Genomic DNA, 25,087 nt, shown 5'->3' with positions numbered 1-25,087 from the left:
CCCTGTAATTGGCATCTGGATATGAGCTATTTACACACGAGATGTAAACTGAATTCCAGCAAAAGATTAAACATTTACCTCAAACATTTCTGCATAGAATATTTATGTCTCTGTAATCCTCATACTCATACATAGCTATCTCTCTGTCTCTGTGTATCTCTATATCTATATAGTGCGATCACTATAACTGTTTCACTTCCTTGCGCTCTTTCTCTGCACCTCTCATTTTATTTTCCTATTTCTTTTTTTGTGTATCTCTATCGCTCTCTCTCTCTCTCTCTCCCTCTGTATATCCGTGTCTCACATTGTACCGTATGTTTTCATTTCTTTTTCTATGTCTTCATCTTTATCCCATTCTATCTCTACCGCGCTCAATCTATATGTCTTTTTCTCTGTCGTTCTTTCTCCCTTTTTCTGCATTACACTTTCGATTTCCGGCTCTCCCTCACTTAATTTGTTGCTCTTTCCTTCTCCCTACCTCTGTATTACTCTCTCCCGCTCTATTTTTTCTCTACATCATTCTTTCTTCTTTTCTCTATCTCTCTGGTTCTGTGACTTTGTCTCTTTCTCTCTCTCTGTATCCCTCTTTCTTTATAGCGTAGCATAGTTCTTGGCATATTTGTAGTGCCCTTTGCCATGGGTAACCAACAGCAATTTGCAGTTAACAGTTAAATAGAGGCTGCAGATCAGCGCAACAACCAAAATCCAAATTCTCCTTTCTCTCACTCCGGCTGCGAAAGTGTAACAAAAATTTTCATTTGCCAATTGGCCAGGTGGGGGCGGGAGCAGGTCGAGGGGCGTGTTGCTGCGGAATTGTTTTTAGTTTTTGGGCGCATTTTCTCTTTTTTTTTGCTGGCTTTTTCTTTCAACTGTTGTGTGTGTGTGTGTGTGTGTGTGTGTGTGTGTGTGTGTGAGAGGGAGCATGTGTTGGTTGTGCACAAAAAGAATTTTTAACTAACACAAAATGGCTCGTTGATTTGAGTAAAATGGCTAGAGTGAAAGAGAGTAAAAGAGAGTGGGAGAGAGGGAAATGAGTGCGGCTTACGGCTGTCTGCCATTAGCTAGGCAACCCCACCCCCCACCTGCTTCTGCTGCGCCCACATGCTTGCCTAAAAGTTCAATTGCAATCTTGTTAGCTGCACACCTGGCTGTCTCTAGGTGTGTGTGTGTGAATGCCTGTTGCCTGGTTTATTAATGTTGACCGTCAATTATGTTTTAATTGTCATAAAAGGTTTCCTCTCTGCACACAGACACAGATACTGAGTGAGAGAGAGAGAGAAAGAAAACAAACACATGCAAATGCCACTGCAAATGGCAATGGACAGGTGGCAACACGTGCGTATGAGCTGCTTCCCCCTCTCTCTGTCTCTGTCTCTGTCTCTGTTTCTCTCTTTCTCCCTCTCCCACCACGCCCTCGGCAACTGTGTATAAACAATAAAATTCAACTGGGATAAGCTACTGCAAAAAGCGACAACAGAAGCGTAAACTGCACAAAACCAGAGGCTGAAAGGGGGGAAGGGGGTCAGAGGGGAGCGGTGGGGGTTGTGTGTAAATGGATTTGCAGAAAGAGAGAGAGAGAGAGAGACAGAGAGGCTACGATGGGAGAGGAAAGTTGAGCGAGCGAGCGGTCTGCTTGTCAACATGACCAAAAGGCTCAGCAGCAGTTTTACAGTCAATGTGTGCACACACATGTGTGTGTGTGCGTAAGACAAAAGCCAACAGTTGACAGCTGTGCGTGTGTCTGTGTTGGCTGCAGTCGCTCGATTGGCTGGCAGGCAATTTGCCAACTTACTGCAAAGATCAGCAAAAATGTTTTTAAACCCTACTCTCACCCACTGCCCTGCCCCTCTCCGCCTCTCCGCCCATGCGTTGCAGCGTGTAACAAGAGTAAAGCTAATTGCGCAGAGCTTTTAACCGTCGCGTTAATTGAATTGAATTGCACCAGGTGATTGCAGGTGATGGCTGTTGTCCTTCTTTGTCCCACTGTCGCACAGTGGAGCAAGCGCATTAAAAGCCAAACACAAAAACAGAATGGGAGCAAATTCAATAAGTGGACAGCTAGGGTAGTCATGTTGAGTCGGCAGTTATCGATAGTAAAAATCTAGTGATAATCAGCAAATCGAATATTATAATAATCGATAAGTTGAGTTATAAGTTGAGATCAATGCAAGTATTGCTTAGCTTAAGGCAAGTAAATGCTAGCTATAGTTATCGATAATATATAAAGTTATCGATAGTGTATCGATGACTTATCGCTTGCTTATTGATGTTTATTATGAAGCAAACTAAAGATGCAAATGCAATGTAAGCATATAGAACACAAATCGATAACTTATCGATAGCAGTTTTATAGGTCACAAAGTGAAGCGCTACGAATGCTATGTGAACTAAAGAGTTTAATTATAATTAGAGAATAAATCGTGGAATGAGCAGGATGCAGGATGCAGGATGCACAGCGACGGATGAAAGAAAGATGAAGGATGATGGACAGGATGCGCACGCATCAGGATAATAATAGGTGCACACAGGCCTGACCAGGGCAGGGCAGGGCAGGCCGTCGCGCTTGGGGGATTAATTGTAGCATTTAACAAATGTGACAGATTGACGATGATGACGACGACAACAACAACAACAGCAGCAGCAGGACATGAGCAACTGTTGTTCTGACAGACATATTTACGTTTTTTTGTTGCTGTTGCTGTTGCTGTTGTTGTTGTCGGTTTGTTGCTTCTGCTGCTGGCAATTTATGAAATTCATTTTTTGCCTACGTTGTGATTATTTATTCAAAATGTAAAAACAATCCGAGGCGACTGCAGCTGAGGTGCACGCACTGACTGGGGGGTGGGCAGCGGGGGGTTGAGGGGGCAGAGTTATTTATTAAATAAATGAATAACACAATTTATGCATGACGAACATTTATAATTACATTTCGAAATAATTTAATTAAAATTGTTAACGCTTGATTGAAGCTTAATCGCAATGGACAGGTGAGTGCAACAACAACGACTTAATTAAATTAGCCTATCAATGCGGCAACAACAACAGCAGCAGCAGCAACCAATCCACTCGTATCTATTAAAATGCATCTAACGCCTTTTGTCCTTGTGCCACGCCCCCAACCCCCTACAGCCCACCAAATGTCAAACAATTTTTTGACAAATTTGTCGCACGACAAATAAAAGAAAAGCGTCGGCAAACGTTTTGAGTGGGCGGCGCCAGGGACAGCCACATGTGGCAAGCGCCAACGGAACAGCAGGCAAGGCATTCAACAAATAAAACTGATCAGCAGCAACAGCGGTAATTAAAAGCCAACCAAATGTCCAAATACCAAAGCCACACAAATAAAAACCAAACCAAATACAAACACACACACACACACACACACACACATGCAGCACCTTGCCGCAAACAAAATAAAAAACGTGCAAAAGAAAATGTTGAGCAAATCGCTACAAGACGCCACAAAAACCTGACAGAGTTAAACAAGCCAACAAATACCCTATAAAAATGTAAACAGCTGTGTTCACAAAAATAGTAGCGCAAAGAATTTTACAGTTAAAGTTCTCTTTTACAATTCATCTCAATTAAAGAAATATTAAATAATTAATACTGCTAGATGCTCATACTCTTTTAATTATTTATTTATTTATTTATTTCTACTTGTGACATTGTGCACTACTATTTCTATGAACAGCCACTTTTTAAAATCTCTAAAATTATCAAAAAAAAAAGGACATTAATTCTGATCGCAAGTGACGGGGTTTCTTTTTGTGCTTTCCATCGGAAAAAGTAAATTTAAAGTTGCTTTATATTTTTTGTGTAGTGAGCACCATAACTCTATAGACCAGTTGCCAGAAGAGTTGCTTTCTTTAGCCACAAGGAATACTTCAGATAGACAAACTCGAGATATAGAACAAAGCAAGCTCACAACAACTGGTAAAAGTATCCAGAAATATGAATTGGAAACTTAACTTAATAAAAAAAGGTCAAACAAGGTGCAAAAGCAATAAGGGAAATCAATTGAGCTAGTTGTGAACTAGTTGTGAACTAGTTGTGAACTAGTTGTGAACTAGTATTCGAACTACATATATAGCTAACAGCGGGTCGAAAAGGATGCGCGAAAGCTAAGGACTTCACTTCCTGTTTAGAGTATCTCTAAATAGTAAGCTAATAGCCAAACGCACACAGCTAGATAAGGCAAGCAAGTAGCCACGCACACACACACATGCACACAAAATCAACACACACACACACACAGACAAGCTGTATCGCATGTAAATATGTTTTGGTTATGCCCACAAATCAATTAAGTCGATTGAGGCGCCGCTTTTGGAGCCAGGCCAAAGGGGCTGAGTGGGCGTGGCAATGGATTGACGCAAACCTAAAAGGCAAACGGACGATTTCGAACAGCTCAAAAAATGGGCAAATGTGAATAAAGCTAAAGCTCAAAGCAAACCCAAGCAAAGCGAAGCGAAAGGTGCGCGGTTTACAACATTTTCACATTTTCACATTTTCTTCATTTTCTTATTTTTTGCTTCTTTCTGATCTGCTGATGCAGAAAAGTCAAATAGAATGCAATTTAGCTATGCAACAATTCTAGAAACACTAAGAACAGATCAAATTTATAGAGAAATATTTATATGGGTTTTTCCTTTAAGCTTGGCTGAGAATAGTTAAGATACTTTAAGCCAGGCAACTAAATCAATGAGACTAAGCAGTGAAGATCTAACATTGTGAAACTATTTTTAGTTATAAAAAGGGAATTTCTCTCGCTGTGACCCACTGAAATGTGGCAAGACTGGCAAAGCCAGCAAACGGAACATGCTTAAGCAGCAGAGACTACGAAATATGCTCTGTGGACTTGTATTAGTAAGACATGTGAATTAACAATATTTATTATTGCAAATAAATTAAATGCCATGCCATTTGCACAGGTGCAACATGCCTCTTTGGGGCAGCGCTCAAAAGTAGGCAACAGTTTTTTCCTTGGCGCCTTTGGATGGATTGAAATGTCTTAAGGCATTCATATTTGTTGGTCTTTGCTCATTTCTATTTGTTGCAGCAACAACCACTAGTTAACCTCCTCTAATCATATCAAAGAGTTGCATTATCAGTTTTACAGTTGCCACAAAGGAGGCAACACATTAGTTCTGGCTATGAATTTGTAAAATGTGCTGCAACAGCAACAGCAACAGCAACAACCAATTAAACAGACCTAGCCGACAACAAACAAAGCGCTAGCAGCAGCAGCAGCAGCAGCAGCAACAACAACAACTCAACAAACAGCCGAAGTCGAGAGCCAAAGCCGAGCAACGCAGCAGCCGAAGGACTCACACAGCTGACAGCGCTAGCACAGATAGCTGTGTCTGTGTGTGTGTGTGTGTGTGTGTGGCTGACTGCTTTCTCGAGTTGGCTATAAAACACGCCATGCAACACGAGGCATTCATCAGTTCGCATTTGTGCTGCACACGTGACGGATCGCAGCTCCTTTTTTTTAAGCACAAACCAACAGCAACAGCAACAACAGCAACAACAACACGAACTCTTCGAACACGTCGCATTTCGCGCTTGTTGTTGTTGCTTCATTTTTTTTCAATATTTTTTTTTCATGTTTACAAATTGGTTAACTGGCAGCAGCAGCAGCGGCGGCAGCAGTGGCAATGGCAACGGCAACGGCAATGGCAACAATCGCCTGTCGGCCACGGCCAGCAGCAACATGTCTGTGGTTGGTGTTGGCGGCGTTATGTCCACACCGCCGGATGTTATTTTAGAAGTGGGACCAGCGCCAGGCAGCGTGCGCTTTGTGGCGCACGCCCTGGTCCTGGGCATGCACAGCGGCTACTTGCGCTCGGCCATACGCATGGATGAGGCGACGGCAACGGCGGCGGCAGCAGCTGCCGCAGCAGCAGCAACGGCCACTGCCAATACGACAGCAACTGTTGCTGCCGCGGCGGCAGCAGCAGCCGCTGCTGTGGCCGCTGCCGCTGCTGGCGGGGAGCTGCTGCTGTACTTGAGCAACGTAACAGCCGAACAGTTCGCCCCGCTGCTCACCTACATGTACACGGGCTACTTGGATCTGAATGTGGACAACATATTTGCCGTGTTGCTGGCAACGCACGTGCTGCACATGCCGCGCGCTCTGGAGATCTGTCGGTAGGCATTCGATTCCCTTTACTTTGCTTATTTATTTTGTATTCGTTGCACTCAGCTCGTTCTTGGCACGCGCGCAAACTGAGGGCTATTTGAGCGGCAGCCCTGCGACTCCGCATCAGCTGCAGCTGGCTGTTGCCTCTGCTGGTGGTGTTGGGGGTGTTGGTGGTGTTGGTGGCGCCTCCAAGATCATACGACCCATTGCCAGCAAAGCGACGCTGCCCAACTTTGGCTTCTTGCCGGCGCCAGCGCTGCCACCGCCACCGCCGCCGCCAGCGCCAGCGCCAACAATTGCTGCCACGGCCAGCTACTTGCAACAGCCAGTGGAAGTGGAACAGCTGCAGCCCTTGGCCATGCACCAGCCCGATGAGGAGGAGGACGAAGACATCGAGGTGTTCATCGACAGCAACACGGCCACGGACAATGAGCTGGACACGGAAGACTGCAACGTGTCGGTGGTGAGCAGCTTGGCCAGCAGCAGCGCAGCCAGCAGCCTCAACATAGAGCGCGTCGATACCAGATCGAAGCAGGCAACGCCAAGACCAACGCCAACGCCAACGCCACCGCCGCCGACAACAACAACAGCAGCAGCAGCAGCAGCAGCAGCAGCAACAATTGCTGCTACAACAGGCGCACACAAGCTGCGACGCGGCGGCAACAATGCACGCAAAAGTCTAAGCAAACGCAACAACCACAGCAGCAGCAGCAACAACAGCAACAACAGCAATCGGTTGCCGTTGGCCAAGCCAGCTTTGCCTGCTGCGGCCGTGCAGCTGGAGACAGCGACACAGGCGTCAAAGTTCATCATTGATGTGGCCAGCTGCGATGGACCCGTGCGCTTCCGCCGCATCTTGAACACGGCGTACGGCCACAAGCCGGACTCCAGCTTTGAGGTTGCCGAACAGCAACGCACGCAGCAGAGCGTCAGCTACTCCTTTCATCAGCAGATGGCGCGCGCCATCAGCAGCCAGCAGCGACAACAGCAGCAGGAGGAGAACGAGAACAGCAGCGATGCAACAGCAACAGCAGCAACAGCAACTGCAACATCAACAACAACAACAGCAACTGCAACTGCAACTGCAACTGCTGCAACTAGTCAGCGCAAACAATCGCATGCGGAGCTGTTCGTCTGCGTCTACTGCAAACACACATTCAAGTCGCAATATTGCTACCAGAAGCATGCCAAGCGGCACTTGAATCCGCTCAGCTTGGACAAGAAGCTGGCCGAGGCGCCGGACGGCGGCAACAGCAGCGAGTTGCTTTGCTTGACGACAGCAGCAACAACTGCAACAGCAGCAGCAGCAGCAGCCGCACCAACAGCTACAGCTGCAGCAGCAACAGTTGCTGATGGCAATTCGGCTGCAGCTGCTCTGCTGCGTCGCGAGGTTCGACCTTTGGATATGAACGTTCAGTATTATCCGTGCAAAACGTGCGGCAGCAAATTCCCAAGCTACTATTTTGTGCACAAGCATCGCAAGTTGTGCCATGCCGATGAGCTGGACAACACCAACAGCAACAGCAACAGCAACAACAATAACAACAACAGCAGCAGCAGCAACAACAATAACTTGGCCAGCAGCAACACCAGCAACAGCAGCAGCAACAGCAGCAACAGCAGCGGCAGCGGCAACACCAAACGCCTAGCTGCAACAGTTGCCGGCTCTTTGGAGGCAACGAACTAATCTAAACTAATCGAACATCGATTAATTATCGAATTTAGCACACACACACATATACACACTCGCACGTGACTTTTTTTTTTGTGAATTGCTCTAAAGTTCGAATAAATAAAAGTTAATGATAAAAATTGTGAAAATTTGCAATTTTATCGATAAATGATGACTTATCGATGAATCCCTTTCGATTACCAATACAAGTGCAGCTCATAAATATGCACAGTCAACAATGTCACTAAGCAATTAACATTGCTATCGATAACATTCATCGATATACTCAATATACTTATACTCAATGATCAAACAATCAAAATCGTGAATATGGTTGAATAGAGAGTTATTGTTATCGATAAATGCAACTATCGATAAATCAACATTTGTGATTTCATATAAGCCCAACCAACTAATGGAATTGTTATCAAAACAGACTGAGATACATGTGTATATATACCGATAACACTTATCGATAACACTTATGGTTTGGTTAATCACATTCGTCTCTGGCTGGACAGCTCAGAAGCTTCGCCTTCCTCTGACTGCCACCACCCTCAGCCATGACCCAACCCTTCTGCTTGCCCCATGCCTCATGCTTCTCGCTTCTCGCTTCTCGCTCTTTTGTGGCAAAGATGGCGTCGGTTAATGCAAACAAACGTTGCGGCAATTTAATAATTAAATTAAATCACTTGCATAATAAAAAAGACGTTTACAAAAATTTTAATTTAATTGCGTTTAATTAACTCGCCAGGGAGATGACAGACAACAAACGTTGACGTGGGGAGAGCGTGTAGACAACGAAAGAAAGAGCGAGACAGGGAGAGAGACAGAGAGAGAGCACACAGCGAGAGGATGGAGAAAGAGACTGCAGCAGAAGATGGGGAAGCGGTCGAGCTGTAGCTGCAAACAAACCGCCGTGCGCTGAGCTGAATGACAGACGGACAGCTGCAGAGGGGAGCAGAGAGAGACCCAACCACTCAAGCAACCCACGCCACGAACCACCCAGTTGGGCTAAGGCGAAAACGTGACAGCCACCAATAAAGCATCCACAAACTGAGCCCAGCTCAGCTGCAGCTGGACTTGAGGCGTATGCAGCTGCATCAACTATTCAACGGGGACACTCGAAGGAGCTCAAACAGAAGAGAGCCGTGCAGCAGGCGCACCAGGAGGCGGTACGAAAGGGGCAAGGGCTGCTGGGGTAAGCACTCCACATGCATATTCAACACAAAGGGAAGGCAACGCGAAATGCATTTTTGATAAGCCACAGAGGACGAATGAAAGTTTAGCAGTTCAATTGCCATAACGAGGAAAGCTCTAAAAGCTCTGAACAGCTCAAAAGCTTAAAGGACAACAGCAAAAGCTTAGTCAAGCCTGAGGCAAAAGCTGAATGAGAACATGTAACAACTTTGTGCTTTGAAGCTTTAAGCTTTCAGCTTTATCCAAAACACTTTAAAGCTCTACAAAAAAAACTTTACATAGCTTGACTGAAGTCGAGCTGACAACTATTCAGATAAATGACAAAAGTTGTCAACAGAAAGCTTTCATAGAGCAACAAAAGCTATAAATGTTTGAGTAAATGTAGAAAGCTTATGCAGCTTGAAGTAGCTTCCAGCTTAGGCGGTCCTTGCAATTGAGCTTATCGGACTAGGAAAGCTTTCTATATAAGCTGAGAGAGCTTTGAATGAAAAGCGCTTTGGCAAAAGAAACCTGAGCTTTTGCAGTTTAGGTCATGGGGAATTTTCCAGAGTCGTCAGAGCTTTTATATATATATAGACTTGTGGCACTTACCTTTGGCATCCAATGCCAGCACCTCGGAGGTGTTCAGCAAATTTCCCGCTCGATCTGTGACCATCGTGGATGACGTTGTCGTCGACCTGGTGCCTGTTCCGGTTCCTGTTGCCGTCGTCAACGGCGACGATGCTGTCGATATCAGCGACGCGGCGCTAATGAACATCACCGATGAGGAGGAGGACGACGAGGAGGACGAGGATGAGGACGAGGAGGCGGGCGTTAAGGCGGAGCCGGCGCCGCTGCCTGCGCCTTTGCCAATGGACGAGATTTGGGTGGACGCATCGTTCACTTTGATGTTGCTGCTGTTGTTGTTGTTGCTACTGTTGTTGTTATTGTTGTTGTTGTTGCCGCCGACGTTTGAGTCAGGCGCCAGCTCGAAGCGTTTTTTCTTGGCATCGCTGTAAGAAATAATGAAGCGAAATTAGTCAAAAATCGATCAAGAAATTAGAAATGCTGTCGATAGCTCAATTATCGATATATTTCTAGCATAGCTATCGGAATTTCTGATCGAGTTCAATGCTTCATGTTTAACCTATCGATATATGGAGTCATCGATACATCTCTCTCTGTCTCTCACAGTCGATCAGTGTCATTTATCAGTATCGATAACTTTTCTTTCTCTTTCGATTCATGTGCTATCACTTAACTTATCGTCCACTGATAGCCGCTTGTCCAGCCATTTATCGGCAGCTAACACTCTACTGTCGATAAGTATTGTATCAATGTTATCGATAACATTACTATATCTAACTATTTTCGATTTATAAGCTACAGTCATCGACCACTATCACTCTCTTATCGATAACTATGCCATCAAAGTTGTTTATATCGATATCATAACTTTCTTCTAACTTATCGATTGCTTTTTGTTTATCGATCGATAACTTACCTAACATCCGCATGCAGATCATTGCCGGCCCCAAGTCCCTCCACTTGCGCCGCCTTCAGCTTCTGGCCCAAATAGTTGCCAGCGGTCGTGGCCGTCGTAAGCGTTGCCACACCGCTCGCCGGCTCTGTCGCTGCGGCTGCTGCATTGGGCACGGCGAAGCCAGCTGCAGTCGACGTCGTCTTCACGATTTTATCGCCAGTTGCATTTGTCGACGTTGCAGCTGCTGCCGCTGCAGCAGCTCCTGTTGCAGCATCATCGACGCCAGATGTGGGCGCGCCCGCCTTAACGTTGGCCATGACGACGCTCTGATAGCCAGGCTTAAAGCCATTGATGGCAACGCTAGCCGCAGGCGTTGCCGCAGACGTTGCATTGGCGCCAGTTGCTGCAAAAGAAAACGAACGAAATTAGTGAACTTGCCACGTCTGTCTAGCAGGGTCTTCCACTGCCACTGCCACTGCCACTGCCACTGCCACTTACCACTGTAGCCATCGGCAGCCGTTGCTTTGCTCTTGGCGACCTGCTGCTCGTCCGTTTCGGCCGCCTGCTCCGCAGCTTTGGCGGCGTTGGCTGCCTTGGCATCGCCTGGCTGCGACTTGGATGCTTTGGACGTGGGCACAGCAGCTGCAGCAACAGTGGCGGCAGCTGCTTCGGCAGCAACAGTCGCTGATGCATTGGTTGTGGCTGCTGTTGCCGGGACTCCTCCAGTCGCTGCTGTTGCTGGCGCTTCCTCCTCAGCGGTTTTGGCTTTGGCGTCGCTGCTGCTGCCCGTTGAGATCTCAGTTTTAGCTGCTGCTGCTGCTGCGGCAGCTGTTGCATTCTTGTTCGCTCCAGCATGCGCCTTGGCAGCATCAGTTTTGTCCGCAGCTGCTGCAGTTGCCGACGACGACGACGACGACGACGACGAGGACGAGGACGAGGACGACGAAGGCGTCGCTGTCGCTGCTGCTGCTGCTGCTGCTGCGGCTGCAGCTGCAATGCTGGCGCTTTTGGCCACCTTCTCGCTGCCGGCAGCCGCCTCGGCAGCTTTGCTGACTGCGCTCGCCTTCTCGGCGGCACACTCCGCCGCCTTGGCGGCATCGGCGGCTGCCTTCTCGGCGACGCGCTCCCTCTCGGCGGCTCGCTCGGCGCGCTCGCGCTCGGCAACGGCGCTGGAGCGATTGCCGGACTTCTGCTGCTGTTCGCGCTGCAGACGTGTCGTGACGCCCGTCGTCAGCGAGTCGATGATGCACTGCGGCAGCTGGGCTTGGGCTTTGGCCGGATTTCGGCTGCTGCGTGTGCGTTGGCGGGATTTGCGTAGCAGCTGCTTGTAGTTCTCCGTCTTCTTGCTGAGGTAGTAATAGCGTACGCAATCCTGCGGCGATTTGCGATCCAGGCTAGCGGCGATAGCGCCAAAGTTCTTCGGATGCTGTAAATATTTCTCTTTGAACGTCTCCTTTTCGCCGGCCGTCCACAGATTCAGTGCCTTGCGCTCCTCATGGACGACAATCATGTTCTCGATGCGGCCGTTCTCGTTGTGGTAGGCGCAGCGGCGCTGGCGGGCGTCGTGCATTAGCGGCGGAATGACGGCATAGGAGCGCATCTTCTTGTCCTCCAATGCCTGCTCCTGCAGTCCGTCCATGATCTCCTCGAGATCTGCCTCGGATTTGATGCGCGAGCCGACGCGATTGAAGCGCTCCTTATCCTCGCGCTGCTTGCGCAGCTCCGTGAAGACCTTCTCGAAGAATTCGCGATTCTTGGCCTCGCGCGCCTTGCGCTTGGCGCTGCCCTCGGCCCGCTCGCAGCGTCGCTGCCAATCGGCCTGGTCCTTCGTATATTTCTCCACCAAGCCCTGATTGTACTCCCAGCGATCGGCCTTCAGCTTGCGTATGTGCACGAGCAGCGGCGCCCGCACCAGTGTCTGATGGCGCTTTATCAGCTGCGACAGGGTCTCCACGTCGAGCGGCTGATTGTAGAGCGGCAGCCAGGGGCGTGACTGGCCCTTCGTGCCGCCCGCCTCACTCACCAGGGAATGTTGTGCGGCGGCCGTTTTGCGGTTCGCCTCGTAAACGCTCTGGGCCAGCATCTGGGCGCGCCAGCCCAGCTCCATGTAGCGGCCATTGCCGCTTTCAGCTGCCGCCTGATCGGCGGCTGCCTTCTGCTGCTTGACTGTGGCCGCCGTCGTCGCCGCCTCGTCCAGCAGCGTCTTCTCCTTCTTGCGCAGCGTTTCCATGGCCGTCTCGGCGCATTTGATTTCATTGTCAACGCGCTGGATCTGCATAAGGAGATCCTCCTTGGCGCTGTTGTTGCTGCTGCTGCTACTGCTGCTGCTGCTGATGTTGCCGCTGCTGCTGCTGATGTTGCCGCTGCTGCCGCTGTTGCTGCTGCTTATGTTGTTGTTGCTGCTGCTGCTGCTGCTGGCGCCTGTGCTGCGTCCACGCTCCTCTGCATTGTCGCTAGGCAGCGTTGGTGAAATCGCCTCCACCTGCCGAAGAGCGAGAGATTAATAAAGGAAACACGTCAGAAAATTGTTGTGCAATGACATTAGCTGCACGAGATGCGATTAATCAGACAGTTTATCTACAGCTAACTCTAGTCTCTGGCCAGAATTCTGGTCTCTATTCAAGTCTTCACAGCCTGAGCTGAGCTGAGCTGAGCTGAGCTTTGAGTCACATTCGTGCCACAACTGCTCAGCTCAAGCACATTAAAGCTTCTATCAAGCAAGAGCCATCATTATACTGATATTTTAAGACACTCAATATGGCTATAGCTTCTCCAATCCGACTCTATATGGCTACATCTTCTTATAGAATTAAGAGCAAGCCTAAAGCTCGACTTGTTACAAAGTTTAATATGCAAAAGCACATGGAAAGCTTATATTTTATGTTCTCTAGGATTTGAATATACTTTATATGGAATACAAAGTTGCTTAAAATGATAAGATACTTCATTTGGGTACATCTTCTGGGCTACAGATAGCTCCTCTGGTTGCCTAACCATAGATCTTTGGCGATCAGTCTTAGTCTGCGATTAATCCATAGTTCGGCTAATGTCATTCACGTGCTTTAGTCTCAGCAACTCTTCACCTGTGGATGGTATGCTTCTGTGCTGCTTGCTGCCGCAGCTGCTGCTGCTGCCGCCGCTGCTGCTGCCACTGCGGCCTGGGCACTGCTGCTACTGCTGCCATTGTTGCTGCTGCTCGTGGAGAAGCTGATCAGCTGCGCATTGGCTGCTGACGCCGTTGGCGGCGGCACCAAGCCACGTGCTGCATGCACCTGCGACGCCAGCTGTTGCTGTTGCTGCTGCTGCTGCTGCTGCTGTTGCTGCTGCTGCTGTTGTTGCTGTGGCAGCGTTTCTACCTTGAGCTGCTGCATGCCCAGCGGCGTCAGCACCGAGCCAGCGGACATGTGCAACACGCGCCGCGACTGCTCCGCCTCATGATTGCTCTGCCGACTGTTGTGTTGCTGAGCGGGCGAAGAGCGTTGCTGCTGCTGTTGCTGTTGCTGCTGCTGCTGTTGCTGGTGTGGCAGGTGATTCATGTTGCTGACATTGGCATCGCTCAAGCGCTGCTTCTTATACGGCTGACCCACGCTGCCCGGCGGTTCAGACAGCGACGGATGTTGCTGCTGTTGCTGTTGCTGTTGCTGCTGCTGCTGCTGCTGCTGCTGCTGGCGCTGGCCAGCCGCTGCCAGGGCTGCGGCATTGGTCAGGTATTCGTTGTTGTAGTGCAACGATTGGTAATGCGACATGGCCTCCATGACAAGCACGCCGCCCGGCTGGGCGCCCGGCGGGGCCATGCTGCCGGCCACTTGGACGACGCCGCCGCCGCTGCCACTGCCTGGGCCAGCCGCCGAGGAGACGACGCCAATGTTGCTGCCGCTGCTGTTGCCCGGTCCGCTTTTGCCACCGCCAACGGCAGCAGCGGCAGCGGCCACCGTCGCTGCACGCGCCGCACGCTGAAACTCCGGCACCGATGCCTGCAGCTGAGGTATCCGCATATATGGACTCTCCCGATGATAGTTGGCCACCGGCGCAATCCCAATGCTGTACGCCGGTGGCTGTATAAAATGTTGCGGCGCATCCGCAAACTTGGCATAGCTATTCGCCGCAGCTGCGGCCGCCGCGCTGCCCGGTCCAGGACGCGGCGGCGACAGCGGACTAGCTGCCGACCTCGACGATTGCTGCTGCTGCTGTTGCTGTTGCTGCTGTTGCTGTTGCTGTTGCTGCTGCTGATGTTGCTGGTGGTGGTGGTGATGCATTTGTTGCTGTTGTTGTTGCTGCTGTTGCTGCTGCTGTTGCTGCTGCTGCTGCTGCTGCTGCTGATGGGATTGCAAGTGTCCGAGGCTCTTGACATACTGCGACTGTTCCATTGTCCTGAACGACCAGTGGGGGAGAAAGAACAACAGATTATTAGATTTGTGTGTAGGATAAAGACTTACGATAGATATATATATATATATATAGATGTTTGGCAGACTATATAACTCAGATTGATTCACTGCTCATTCATTAATCCATTCATTGTATCTGCCCAACTCACTCGATAAGTATCGCTGCAACGTCGCATATATCGATATGAGCCAGTTCCACATGCGAACTATAAGCTTTAACTGTATGTGCACATTTACTAGTTCGCTCATAAGCCAATGGAACGAGTCGTTCTTGAAGCACAACTAAATGAACTGCTTTGAATAACTCAAGTAGTTCAAATGAACTCAGCATACTTAAAGGCAATAAAGTATCAGATGAATGCAAATGAAAATATGTTTACGATTAGTTTCTTTTATATATATATATATATATATATCTTTATCTGTATCTTAAGAATTTCAGAGCAGCAGGTGCATTCAGTAATCGCCTGAAGGCCAGCTTAAGATGATGGCTTCATCAAGTGGCTAAACAGGTTTGACCCCATTGCGCATGTTTAGACTAATCTACGCTAATCGGAGTGCAGCGAGCAATTTGCATAGAATGTAAAATTTTGATTTAGTGATGCGCCTTAATGTTGGCTTTTTATATTTATTGAGGACACAAACCCGGCCGGCCGGTCAACCGCATCACACATGTTGCACACACTGCGAATGTGAGCGAGCGCGCATGAATCGACCGAAATGAGCGAGAGAGCAAATATAGTGTTGAGCTGCTCGTTTTCGTGAAATGTGTGCGCGTCGCGTTTGCTATGTGTTTGCGCGAGTGAGTACGACAAAGCAGCATGGCATTAAGACATGCTTGAGCAACATGTGTGAACCAAGCGGCAACGTCGAGCATGCTGTAACAACATGTTGCTGCAACATGTGCACAACGAACATGTCAAGCCTCGACATCAAACAAATGTGCTACTGGCTGTGCCATAATCCACCCCGAGTCAGCCGTCATTACTTAAATTTTTGAACACAGCTGCGTCAGCGCCGCTTGAGCCGTTGCGTTTGAGTTGTGATTAACGTGCGACGCGTTTGACCTGACAAAACGAACGTCACACACGTCAAGCAAATTCTGTCGTTAGTGGGAGGGGTAGTCATGAGAAACAGACACCCGCATACACAGCTCGCTTATTAATTCATTAAATAATAATGACACACACACAGAGAGAGAAAGAGAGAGCCAGAGGGCAAGAGAGCGGGAAAGGCAGACGTAAGCGACGCTGCGCAAAGCAGCGAAATGCAAAGCTGCAACGTTGCCAAACTTCAGTGATAGCTATTTTTAAAGAATGAAGCATGCGAAACAGCTCGCTTTAAAGCTGCGCTGCCACCCCCCCACACACACACACATAACATATACATACATTCAAACGAAGACATACATGCTGCTCACCACCAGGCGGCGGCGACGGTGGCCGTCTGGCTCATTCAGCTTTAAAATCAAACGACATGACGACGTCGCTGCGAGCTGCCATTTCTCATCAATCATATCGACCTACAGCAATACATACACACTCACACACGCACACATATATATGTGCATACAATTTGTGCATGCAAACGAAATTGAACCTCGCGCAACCCCGAGAACTCACCACTCGCACAAATACACGCATACACAGACACATACACACTCCCCTCCCTATTCAATCATCACACCACGGCGTCGCAGCACTGTCCGCGTTGCCAACAGTTGCCAATTTGCGAGCTCCTTTGAATTCGAGTTTCGAGTTGCCAAGCATCGAGTTTCTTTCTTCGTTTAGATGTCTTACCTGCAACGAGAGCGGAAAAGAGAGAGAGATAGCAAATTAGTATGCGTGTGCGTTTATTATTGATTGCATAAGGCTTTAATTATAAAATAGCTTTTCATTTGCAATTTAATATTCCTTTCTATTATATTCTATTCTATTTTCAGGCTTGTAGCTTATCGAATTTCATTTGAATTTCCTTCTAAGGCATATTTAATTACCTTTAGCCATTTAATATTCCATTTCATTAATTATTATTCTTTACTTAGACGTTAGAAATGTTTGTATATCATTATATATATACATACAATTTGTCTTTAGTTTTAAGGACTTTAACATTATTTATTCGCTTTAATTACTTTTACGTGTTTGTTTTCTTTCGTTAAGTTTCAAGCACATGAAAAGCTCTTATCGAAATTCAACAACAACAAATGGAAAAAGAACTTTCTTTTACTGTCAATTATCGCTTGTTCTCCTGTCTCTCTGTTTTCTCAGTTTGATTTTAATCTATTTTCGCTTGCCCCATCTCCATTCCCTTCCGAAAATGCAACTTTAATGTAATAAAAACAAAAACAACGAAAGAGCTTTGCTTTTAATAAGCTCTGCTGCTGAAGCTCTTCAAGTCTGCACTCTCTCTCTCTCGCTCTCTTTCCCTCTCTCGCTTCACTGCTGTTTTGCGTGGGTTTTAAAGTTCCGCCAGAAACATCAACGGCAACAACAAATAATTAAAATTTGCAGCTTGAATAACTTTTTTTGTTTTGTTTTGTTTTGTGTTTTTGTTTTGCATTTTTGTTGAAAGTAGCAGCACAGCAGCAGCGACGCTGGCAGCGCCACTGAGACAGGCCACATGTGCCGCTATGTGCCTGTGCATGTGCATGTGCATGATTATATGTGTATATATATATATATATGTATATGTATGTATATATATATTTATATATATATGTTTGTGTATATGTTTGTGTGTGTATGTATGTGTGCGTGGACGGGCAGCATCCTTGCCAGCATAGCCACCCAATGCGGCCCATTGAACAGCCACGCCTGTGAGCCACATTGCATGTGCTATATACATACATACATACAAATATATATATATATAGTATATATATATTCGTGTGTGCAAGTATATATGCATGTGTGTCTGTGCATGAGTGGCATATATAAAATAAAAGTCGCCATACAAGAAAAACTAACAGCGAGGGCAGCCAAAGGGCAGGCACAAAAACACACACATATATATATACAACGAGCCAAACTGTGTGCAGAGGCGAATGCGAAAAAGGAAGAAGCAGCAACAGCAACAACAACAACCGTTAAGTTGTCCTGAAGCAAATGCCGCTACAACGCAGTAAAAGCAGTAGAAGCCGGAGGCAACAGCGCTCACATTCAACCCCCTCCGACCTTCTCGCTCTCTCTCTCTAATTCCCTGCCCGCCACCCATCTCACACGGTCCATGCCCAGGCGTCTGCTCTTTGGCAAGTGCAAAAATTTATCGATTTTCTGTGTGTTTTTGCAGAGTTTTTAACGGTTACGTATGGCCTCTGTGTGTGTGAAGGCGGTTCGGGCGGGGTTGAGGACTACGAAGCGACAACGGACATGCCTTGTTATGAATGTAGAAAACCCCCCAAGAGAGTCAGGGGCGTGGACAGCAGCTGGTAAGGTAGGTAGCCAGGTAGCTAGGCAGCCAGGCAGCCAGGCAACTAGGTAGTTAGATGGGTTGGTTAGGTTGGGTAGGTGCATTTTGTATGCCGACATGGCTGATTATTATCCTGGCCAACTCTTCCCGCCAGAGAAATGCGCGCAAACTTTTACCCAACAAGCGAGAAAGAGAAATAGAGAGGGAGAGATAGAGATGGGAGTAACTGCGGAGACGAGAGAACAACTTTAAAAACAAACTTTCATGCTGTGTGTGGGCTTGTGCGTGCTACACCTTGTGCTATGTATCCTGTGTGTCACCCTGTGTGCCATTAAATTTTTGTTGGACTGGAAATTAAATTTGCGGCTGAGACTGCCAACAGCTTAAGAGGCTTAGAAGTAATAGAAGAGAATGAAAGAACGGAGATACATAAGATAAATGAGACATAGAGGAAGCAGCCAAGAGACTGACAGATAGAGAGCGAGAGAGAGGGAGAGGGAGGTGAAAAGCAGTTTGGGTCAGCTGCAGCAGGCGCAGTCAAGCATAAAATTGGCCACCCTTCTACCCTATTCATCTCATCCCATCCCATTTTCTTGGCAGCACTTTAAGAAAACTTGATGCCTTCGATTGAAAAGCATTGGCAGTGTTGCAAAACTTCTCCTAATTAAATTCGGAATCGTTAAGAAAGTTGAAGTCAACTAAGAACTAAAAAGGACAAATTCATCATGAACAATGCAACTAAACTGTGCGCATTTTATCGAACAGCTTCACAACACTGGCAGTGATCTTAATGGATCACAAGGATTCTATTACACTTTGAAAGCTTGTAAATGTAACTTAGCTTAGTTAATGGACTTAGTAGCAATACAGTTACATACCGCAATTACCAAACACCCGTTACTTGATGAGTCAGTAAGACTAGACTTACACTTCGATAGTAATCTAATCGATAGTACAATGCAAAAGTTAGTGTAAAAATCATTAAACAACACTGCAACAAAACAGCTCCACTTTAATTGACATTTTAGCAATACTGTTACAGCATTTAACAACACTGCAAACACATAACATGCACTTATCCAATAAATGCAGCTGCTTTCGTAGATGGATTAACCAACACTGAAAGTATCGCTAATTACTGTTGAGCGAATATTCCCCAGTCCAAGCACTTTCCATTAGCCATTCATTTGTCTGAGCAACAACAAACAATTGGACTTTAACGTTACCCAACACTGCATCTATACAAAATCAACTCTTAAATTGTAAATCCAAGTCTTAAATGACTTAAAAATGCTTTTAGCCCATTAGCTTCATTCACTGCCAGGTATATCGGTATACCCTGTCACATCACCCCCTGCCTCCCAGCTCCATCTAAAAGAAAATACTATAATTTAGTATTCAAAGCTTCGTTGCGGGCATGCAAATGTTATCTCATCTGGTTCGCTCAAATGGGAGGCTTCATTCATGGAATTGCATTGCACTAAGGGGCCATGTTGCCTTTACATTGGGTAACTTAAAAGGTTTCAAAGAGACACACAGACATAGAGAGATAGAGAGACAGAGAGAGGAAGAGACACAGCGAGGGAGAGACAAAAACAGAGCTGTATCCATGTTGCTGTAAACATAGACGACACACAAAGCACATGTAAAGCCCATTCAATTCTATTGAGAAATCAGCTTTTGTCTCGCACAATGCTAGAGAATTGAGATAGAATAGAATAGGATTATATTATCTTCATACTTAACAATTCAATAATGTGTTATGCACACTCTCATACACTGTCTGCCCCCATCATTACTCTATCTCTCTCATTGACTCACTCTCGCTCTCTCTCTCATACTCTTTCTGTCTTCTTTGCGCAATTGATTGGGCTTCACAAACAATTCGCTATTAATTGGCATTGCATGGAGCCTGAACAGCAGTGGAGGGGGAAAAATGCGGGAACGAGAGCGGGAGAGAGAGAGAGACGTGCATCTCTAGCAACTGTGAAGTTGTCTTGCAATTCTTCCATTGCATTGTTTCGTTTCGTTTTGTTTTGCTAGCGATTCGCTGTTGAAATAATTTAAGTTTTTTTCCACAACAAATTGTTTCAACTGGATTTTGTTGCTGCTTTGCTGTTTGTTGTTGTTTCTTTTGTTTTGTTTATTGTGTCATTCACAAACAACGGCTCACTCTCATTCGCTCTCTCTGTTCAATTTGCAGCCGCCACTCCGGCCAACAATTCAATTACTAAATAATAGATAAATAATTTTGCCTTATCCAACACTAACAACACAGAAAAGGACTTTAGCTAACTCCAAATAAGTAAAGGAAAGCCTTAGTCAGCACTGGAGCTATGGGAAAATCGTTAGCCAATACCAAACATGTAGATGCAAGCCTTAAAAAAAACAACAAATACATAATCAAGTTTTAACCAAATACAAATTTATGAAGCTCACTTCTGCCTAACCATCACACACTTTACTGCACTATACATGCATAACGAACGCATAATCAAGTTGAAAAACTGCTCTAATGACATTTTTGAGAGCTTATCCAACACATAAACTAATGTCTTGACTTCCAACACTAAATAGTCATGGAATAATGTCAGAGTTTTCCCTTCATTGCATTATTCAACACTGCCGTTTTAAGCACAATAACTAAATCAAAACAGCTGATTAACGACTTTTCCAACACTACAACTAATACATAATTGCTATTGCAAAGCAACTGCTTAGCGGTCAATATACTGTGCATAACAGTGTTGGTTAATGACGTTGCCCGACTCGACTGGCTCTAAATAACACTGCCGTTGAACTAATCATACATTGTGCATAATAGTACAGCCGTATAACGGTTAACTGCACTCAATTGAGCTCATTGACTTGCACTTGTCGCTTCGACTTGAACAGCTTTTATTTATTATTATTGTTATTACTATTATTTCTACTGCTATAATTATCATTAAATTATTGATACATTTGTGGCAACCCTCTCACGTCCTCTTTGCTATCTGGTTAACCTCTTTGGCGTCCGACGTAACACTTCAATTTGATGTCAAAAACTTCCCTATTTAATTACACCTGCACACTCCCAAGTGTGTATGCGTGTGTGTACATTGCTATATTTAGCTACAGCATTAACCACACTATTCCCTTGAGCACATGCAAAACATTTCATATTCAAACCAAGCTGTTCATTAGCTCGACATCAATTTCAAATTTATTCTCTTGTCGAACTTAGGACTTGGGAACTTCGAATGTTTTCAACTTTAAGATAATCAATCAAACTTCTTATAGCAACCAGCTTTAGTCAAGCAAAGCTCAAAGTGCAGAGTAATTGACTTTAGAAGTTCAACTCTAACGAAGCTACTCAGACAAAGAAGAAGAGGCAAAAAGATGTAGCTGAGGATGAAGAAGGAAAATTTATGGAAAAAGAAGAAGTAGCAGACGGAGACGGTGAAGGGAAGAATCTGCAAAAGCAGAATCAGAAAATAAATGCAAAGCCAAAAGAGTAAAATAAGCTGACAATAGATGGACGACAAAGATAGAACTAAGAAAACCAAAACAATGAAATGGACACGAATAACGAAATGATAAATTAAAGTACAAGCAGAAGGGAAGAACAAGGTATAATAAAAGTAGAAGAAAGGAAAGAACTAGAAGGACCAAAAAATAAACGAATAGAGAACTATAAGGCAAAGAAAAGCTAAAAGTCAAACAAAAGAAAAGTTAACAGAAGAGAAGACAACAGAAGGAGCGCCAATAGAGGAAAAAGTAAGAGTGCTCTAGTCGACTAGGAGATACCCTCAATCTTGCGAACAGCTGATATTTCACCCATTCGTAGCTTCTTTTATGCAAACAACACACGCACACACAAATAAACTCGCACGTTTGACCACGAGCTCTGCTAACTGCGCAGTTGAACCAGCGACAACTCAAAACTATTATACCCTTAATGTCAATTTTCAATGGATTTAGGGTATAAAAAAGGAGAGCCGACATGGCCAAAGAAATAAACAAAATATAAATGGATCATAACATTTATATATATTTATTATGGATAGCTTTGTAGAAAATTCTTTGCTAGCATTTTTAGCATACACACTAGTATATATAATAAACAAGTATATATACTAAATACTTAATATTGTTTCTGTTTTTCTTTTTCCCCTCATTTTTTTGCAGCTGTTTCTACAGCTGTTTCAATGGCAGTTGCAATTCAATTGTCGTCGTCGTTGTTGTTGTTGCTGTCTTTTGAGCATTTGTAAGCGCGTCGTCAGCTTGAAAATTAAAAATGTGCGCTATATAGCAAAAACAAAACGAATATCAAAATAAATATTGAAAAATATTACTCCAATTACGAGATATCAGCGTAATACAAAACGAGCGAGATGGCTGCACAATGCATGTGTGAGTGAGAGAGATAGAGAGAGAGCGCGAGGCATGTGCTGAACTTGGTCAGCAAACTGACTAGCTTACATATATGCATACATGCATAACACGCACACATATATAAGCACACATATGCTTATTTCTGCATGTGTATAACAGTTATGCTCATATAACAGCTTCGATTGCTACTACGAACTTCTGTCAAATCCATATGAAAATTTTCACATAGCAGTGCGAAATTGCAGAGAGACGAAAAACGAGGGGTGGGGATGGAGGTGTTGGCTCTTACATTTGCTGTTTTAGACAGCGGCACGAATAGGGGAAAAGGGGTGGCAATGGTTATCTCGCTCTATTCTCTTGTACATTGAACTTTTGACTGCGCGTCCGCCCGCCTGCTCGCCCCGTCGGCAACTTCAACAACAGCAGCAGCCGCAGCTTCAACAGCAGAAGCAGTAGCTGTCCTGCAGTATAGTCTTACCCGGTTCACGATTACCGATTCCCATGGCTTGTCGCTTGCGCTTTTTGGCTCTGTTTTGGCGCGATTTATGGCCGCGTTTTCGTTTGAAATTAACGGCTCTGTATGTTTGATAAATACAATCGAAAAGGCAGACCATAAAAAATCTGGGCATATCTGGCCGTATCTAATCTGGGTCGTAAAACCAAGTTTCATGTGTGCCAAACAAACCCCTAGCCACTCGCCCCCGCAGCTATCCTCCTCTCGAGGACTTTGATAAGCCGCGCGAGCATTATGAAACGGGTTAAGTCTATTTTCTACTTTATTTGTTTCCTTTGTTCCTCTTGCCTTTTCCAGAGCTATTGAGAATTTTGTTATTAGGCGTTATCTAATCAATGAAAAAAGCTCGGAGTAGAGAAGAAAGGAGCGGGAGAAAAGAAAAAGTGGAAATTACTTGACAGCTAGGAAATACTCTATGAAAAGTAAAGAGAGTAATACGTAGGTGGAGGTTGAGGTTGAGGTTGAGGTTGGGATTGAGTATGAAACCATCTAGATCAGAATAAATCATATCAATCGTATACCAGATAGATCACATCTATATATACCTAAATTTGTACATTTTCGTTTCATTACAGCTTTTAGTATAAATCATATATGTTTACTATTGACTAAGCAACTCCAGGTTCTAAATATAGTTTGTGATATAGCCGACATGGCATTCCAGTTATATGAAAAGATAATGTCATTTAGTTAAGCCTCGTACCGCACTATCTGAAGAAAAGTGTATTATATTCAGAAATTATCTTAAGCACTTCATACTGACAACGAGTGACATTGATAGAAGAAATGAGAATGCGAATGGAAATGGCAATTGGAATGGGAATTGGAGCGTACTAGGGGAATTAGAAGCGATTCAGACGATTCGTAGACAAAATATGGGAAAGTGTCGAGCACTGCAATTGAGGTTAAGACGTCAACGCTGATTAGGAGCGATTCGAATATGAAAATAAAAATAATAATAATAATAATAATAATATAATGACAATGATTGATTCTTAGCTGCACCTCGAGATAACGCTTGTCGAAAGCCACCACAAAAAAAGAATAAATAAGAAAACGAAAAAAAGCTTATCGATTGCGATTGCGATTGCATGGATTACAAATAATATTTATAGTGTTTCGAGTGTTAATCAATAGATTGTCCAGCGGAACGTTCCTGATGTGTGATTATATAATATGATATATTAACTGAGTCGAAATATTGAACGATTAGTAATTTTCCAATTGCTCGTGATTCATGCATCGTTCAAGATTTAGCGATTATTCGATAACAATATTTTTATGTATCTAAGTTACTGACTAAGCTTAAAAGAGAGCTTGAAATGCTATCAGAGTTGTCTTACAAACACATCTATTATTCGATAACAATTGATAGAAGTGAATGTGAATTTGTTGGAATACCATGTCAAATATATATATACAGTAATCAAAAGCATTATGCTTAAAGCAGACATAATGCTTTTGAACACTTGTCGATTATTCGATAACAACGGACTAACCTAACTGAAAGTGTTTGACATTGCCCAATTTTTATTGACATACGCAAATGAATAATAGTAATAACAGCAATAAGTCATAAGCTTGACGAGCTTAAATTATTCGAATATTCGATAACCAAAAGTTGTACTGATACTTTGGATTTGCCAACCTAACCAATGAAACCGACTGCCTAACATAGTTCGCAACGTATTTCCGGCTATCTAAGTTGCAGTCATATATCAAAGCAACAACAACTCGAACAGCAACAACAACAGCAGCTAAAACGACAGCAACGATTGATGACAAAGTCTGTTAATTACTACAATTTGTGGGCTGGTCATACACACACACACATACACACACATATATGTGTATGCACAGCTATTTATAGGCCGCGATCAAACATTCAATGGAACCAAAAACTTATCGAGAAACTGTA

At 45.1% G+C, this 25,087-nt stretch overlaps 1 protein-coding gene across 1 annotated transcript in view; it reads right to left on the bottom strand.

The window, feature by feature from the left end:
• LOC111602422 overlaps nucleotides 1-25,087 on the bottom strand; it is a 49,302-nt gene that overhangs the window by 15,512 nt on the left and 8,703 nt on the right. The window contains 5 exon segments of the mRNA XM_030224014.1: nucleotides 9,609-10,009; nucleotides 10,501-10,882; nucleotides 10,978-12,779; nucleotides 12,906-12,961; nucleotides 13,563-14,859. Of these exon segments, the coding sequence (XP_030079874.1) occupies nucleotides 9,609-10,009; nucleotides 10,501-10,882; nucleotides 10,978-12,779; nucleotides 12,906-12,961; nucleotides 13,563-14,859 (3,938 nt within the window).

Source organism: Drosophila hydei, unplaced genomic scaffold, assembly GCF_003285905.1.
Source record: "Drosophila hydei strain 15085-1641.00,03,60 unplaced genomic scaffold, DhydRS2 tig00000333-arrow-arrow-pilon, whole genome shotgun sequence".
In the NCBI taxonomy this organism is placed as follows: Eukaryota; Metazoa; Arthropoda; class Insecta; order Diptera; family Drosophilidae; genus Drosophila; species Drosophila hydei.
This window is presented reverse-complemented; position numbering and strand designations above follow the sequence as displayed.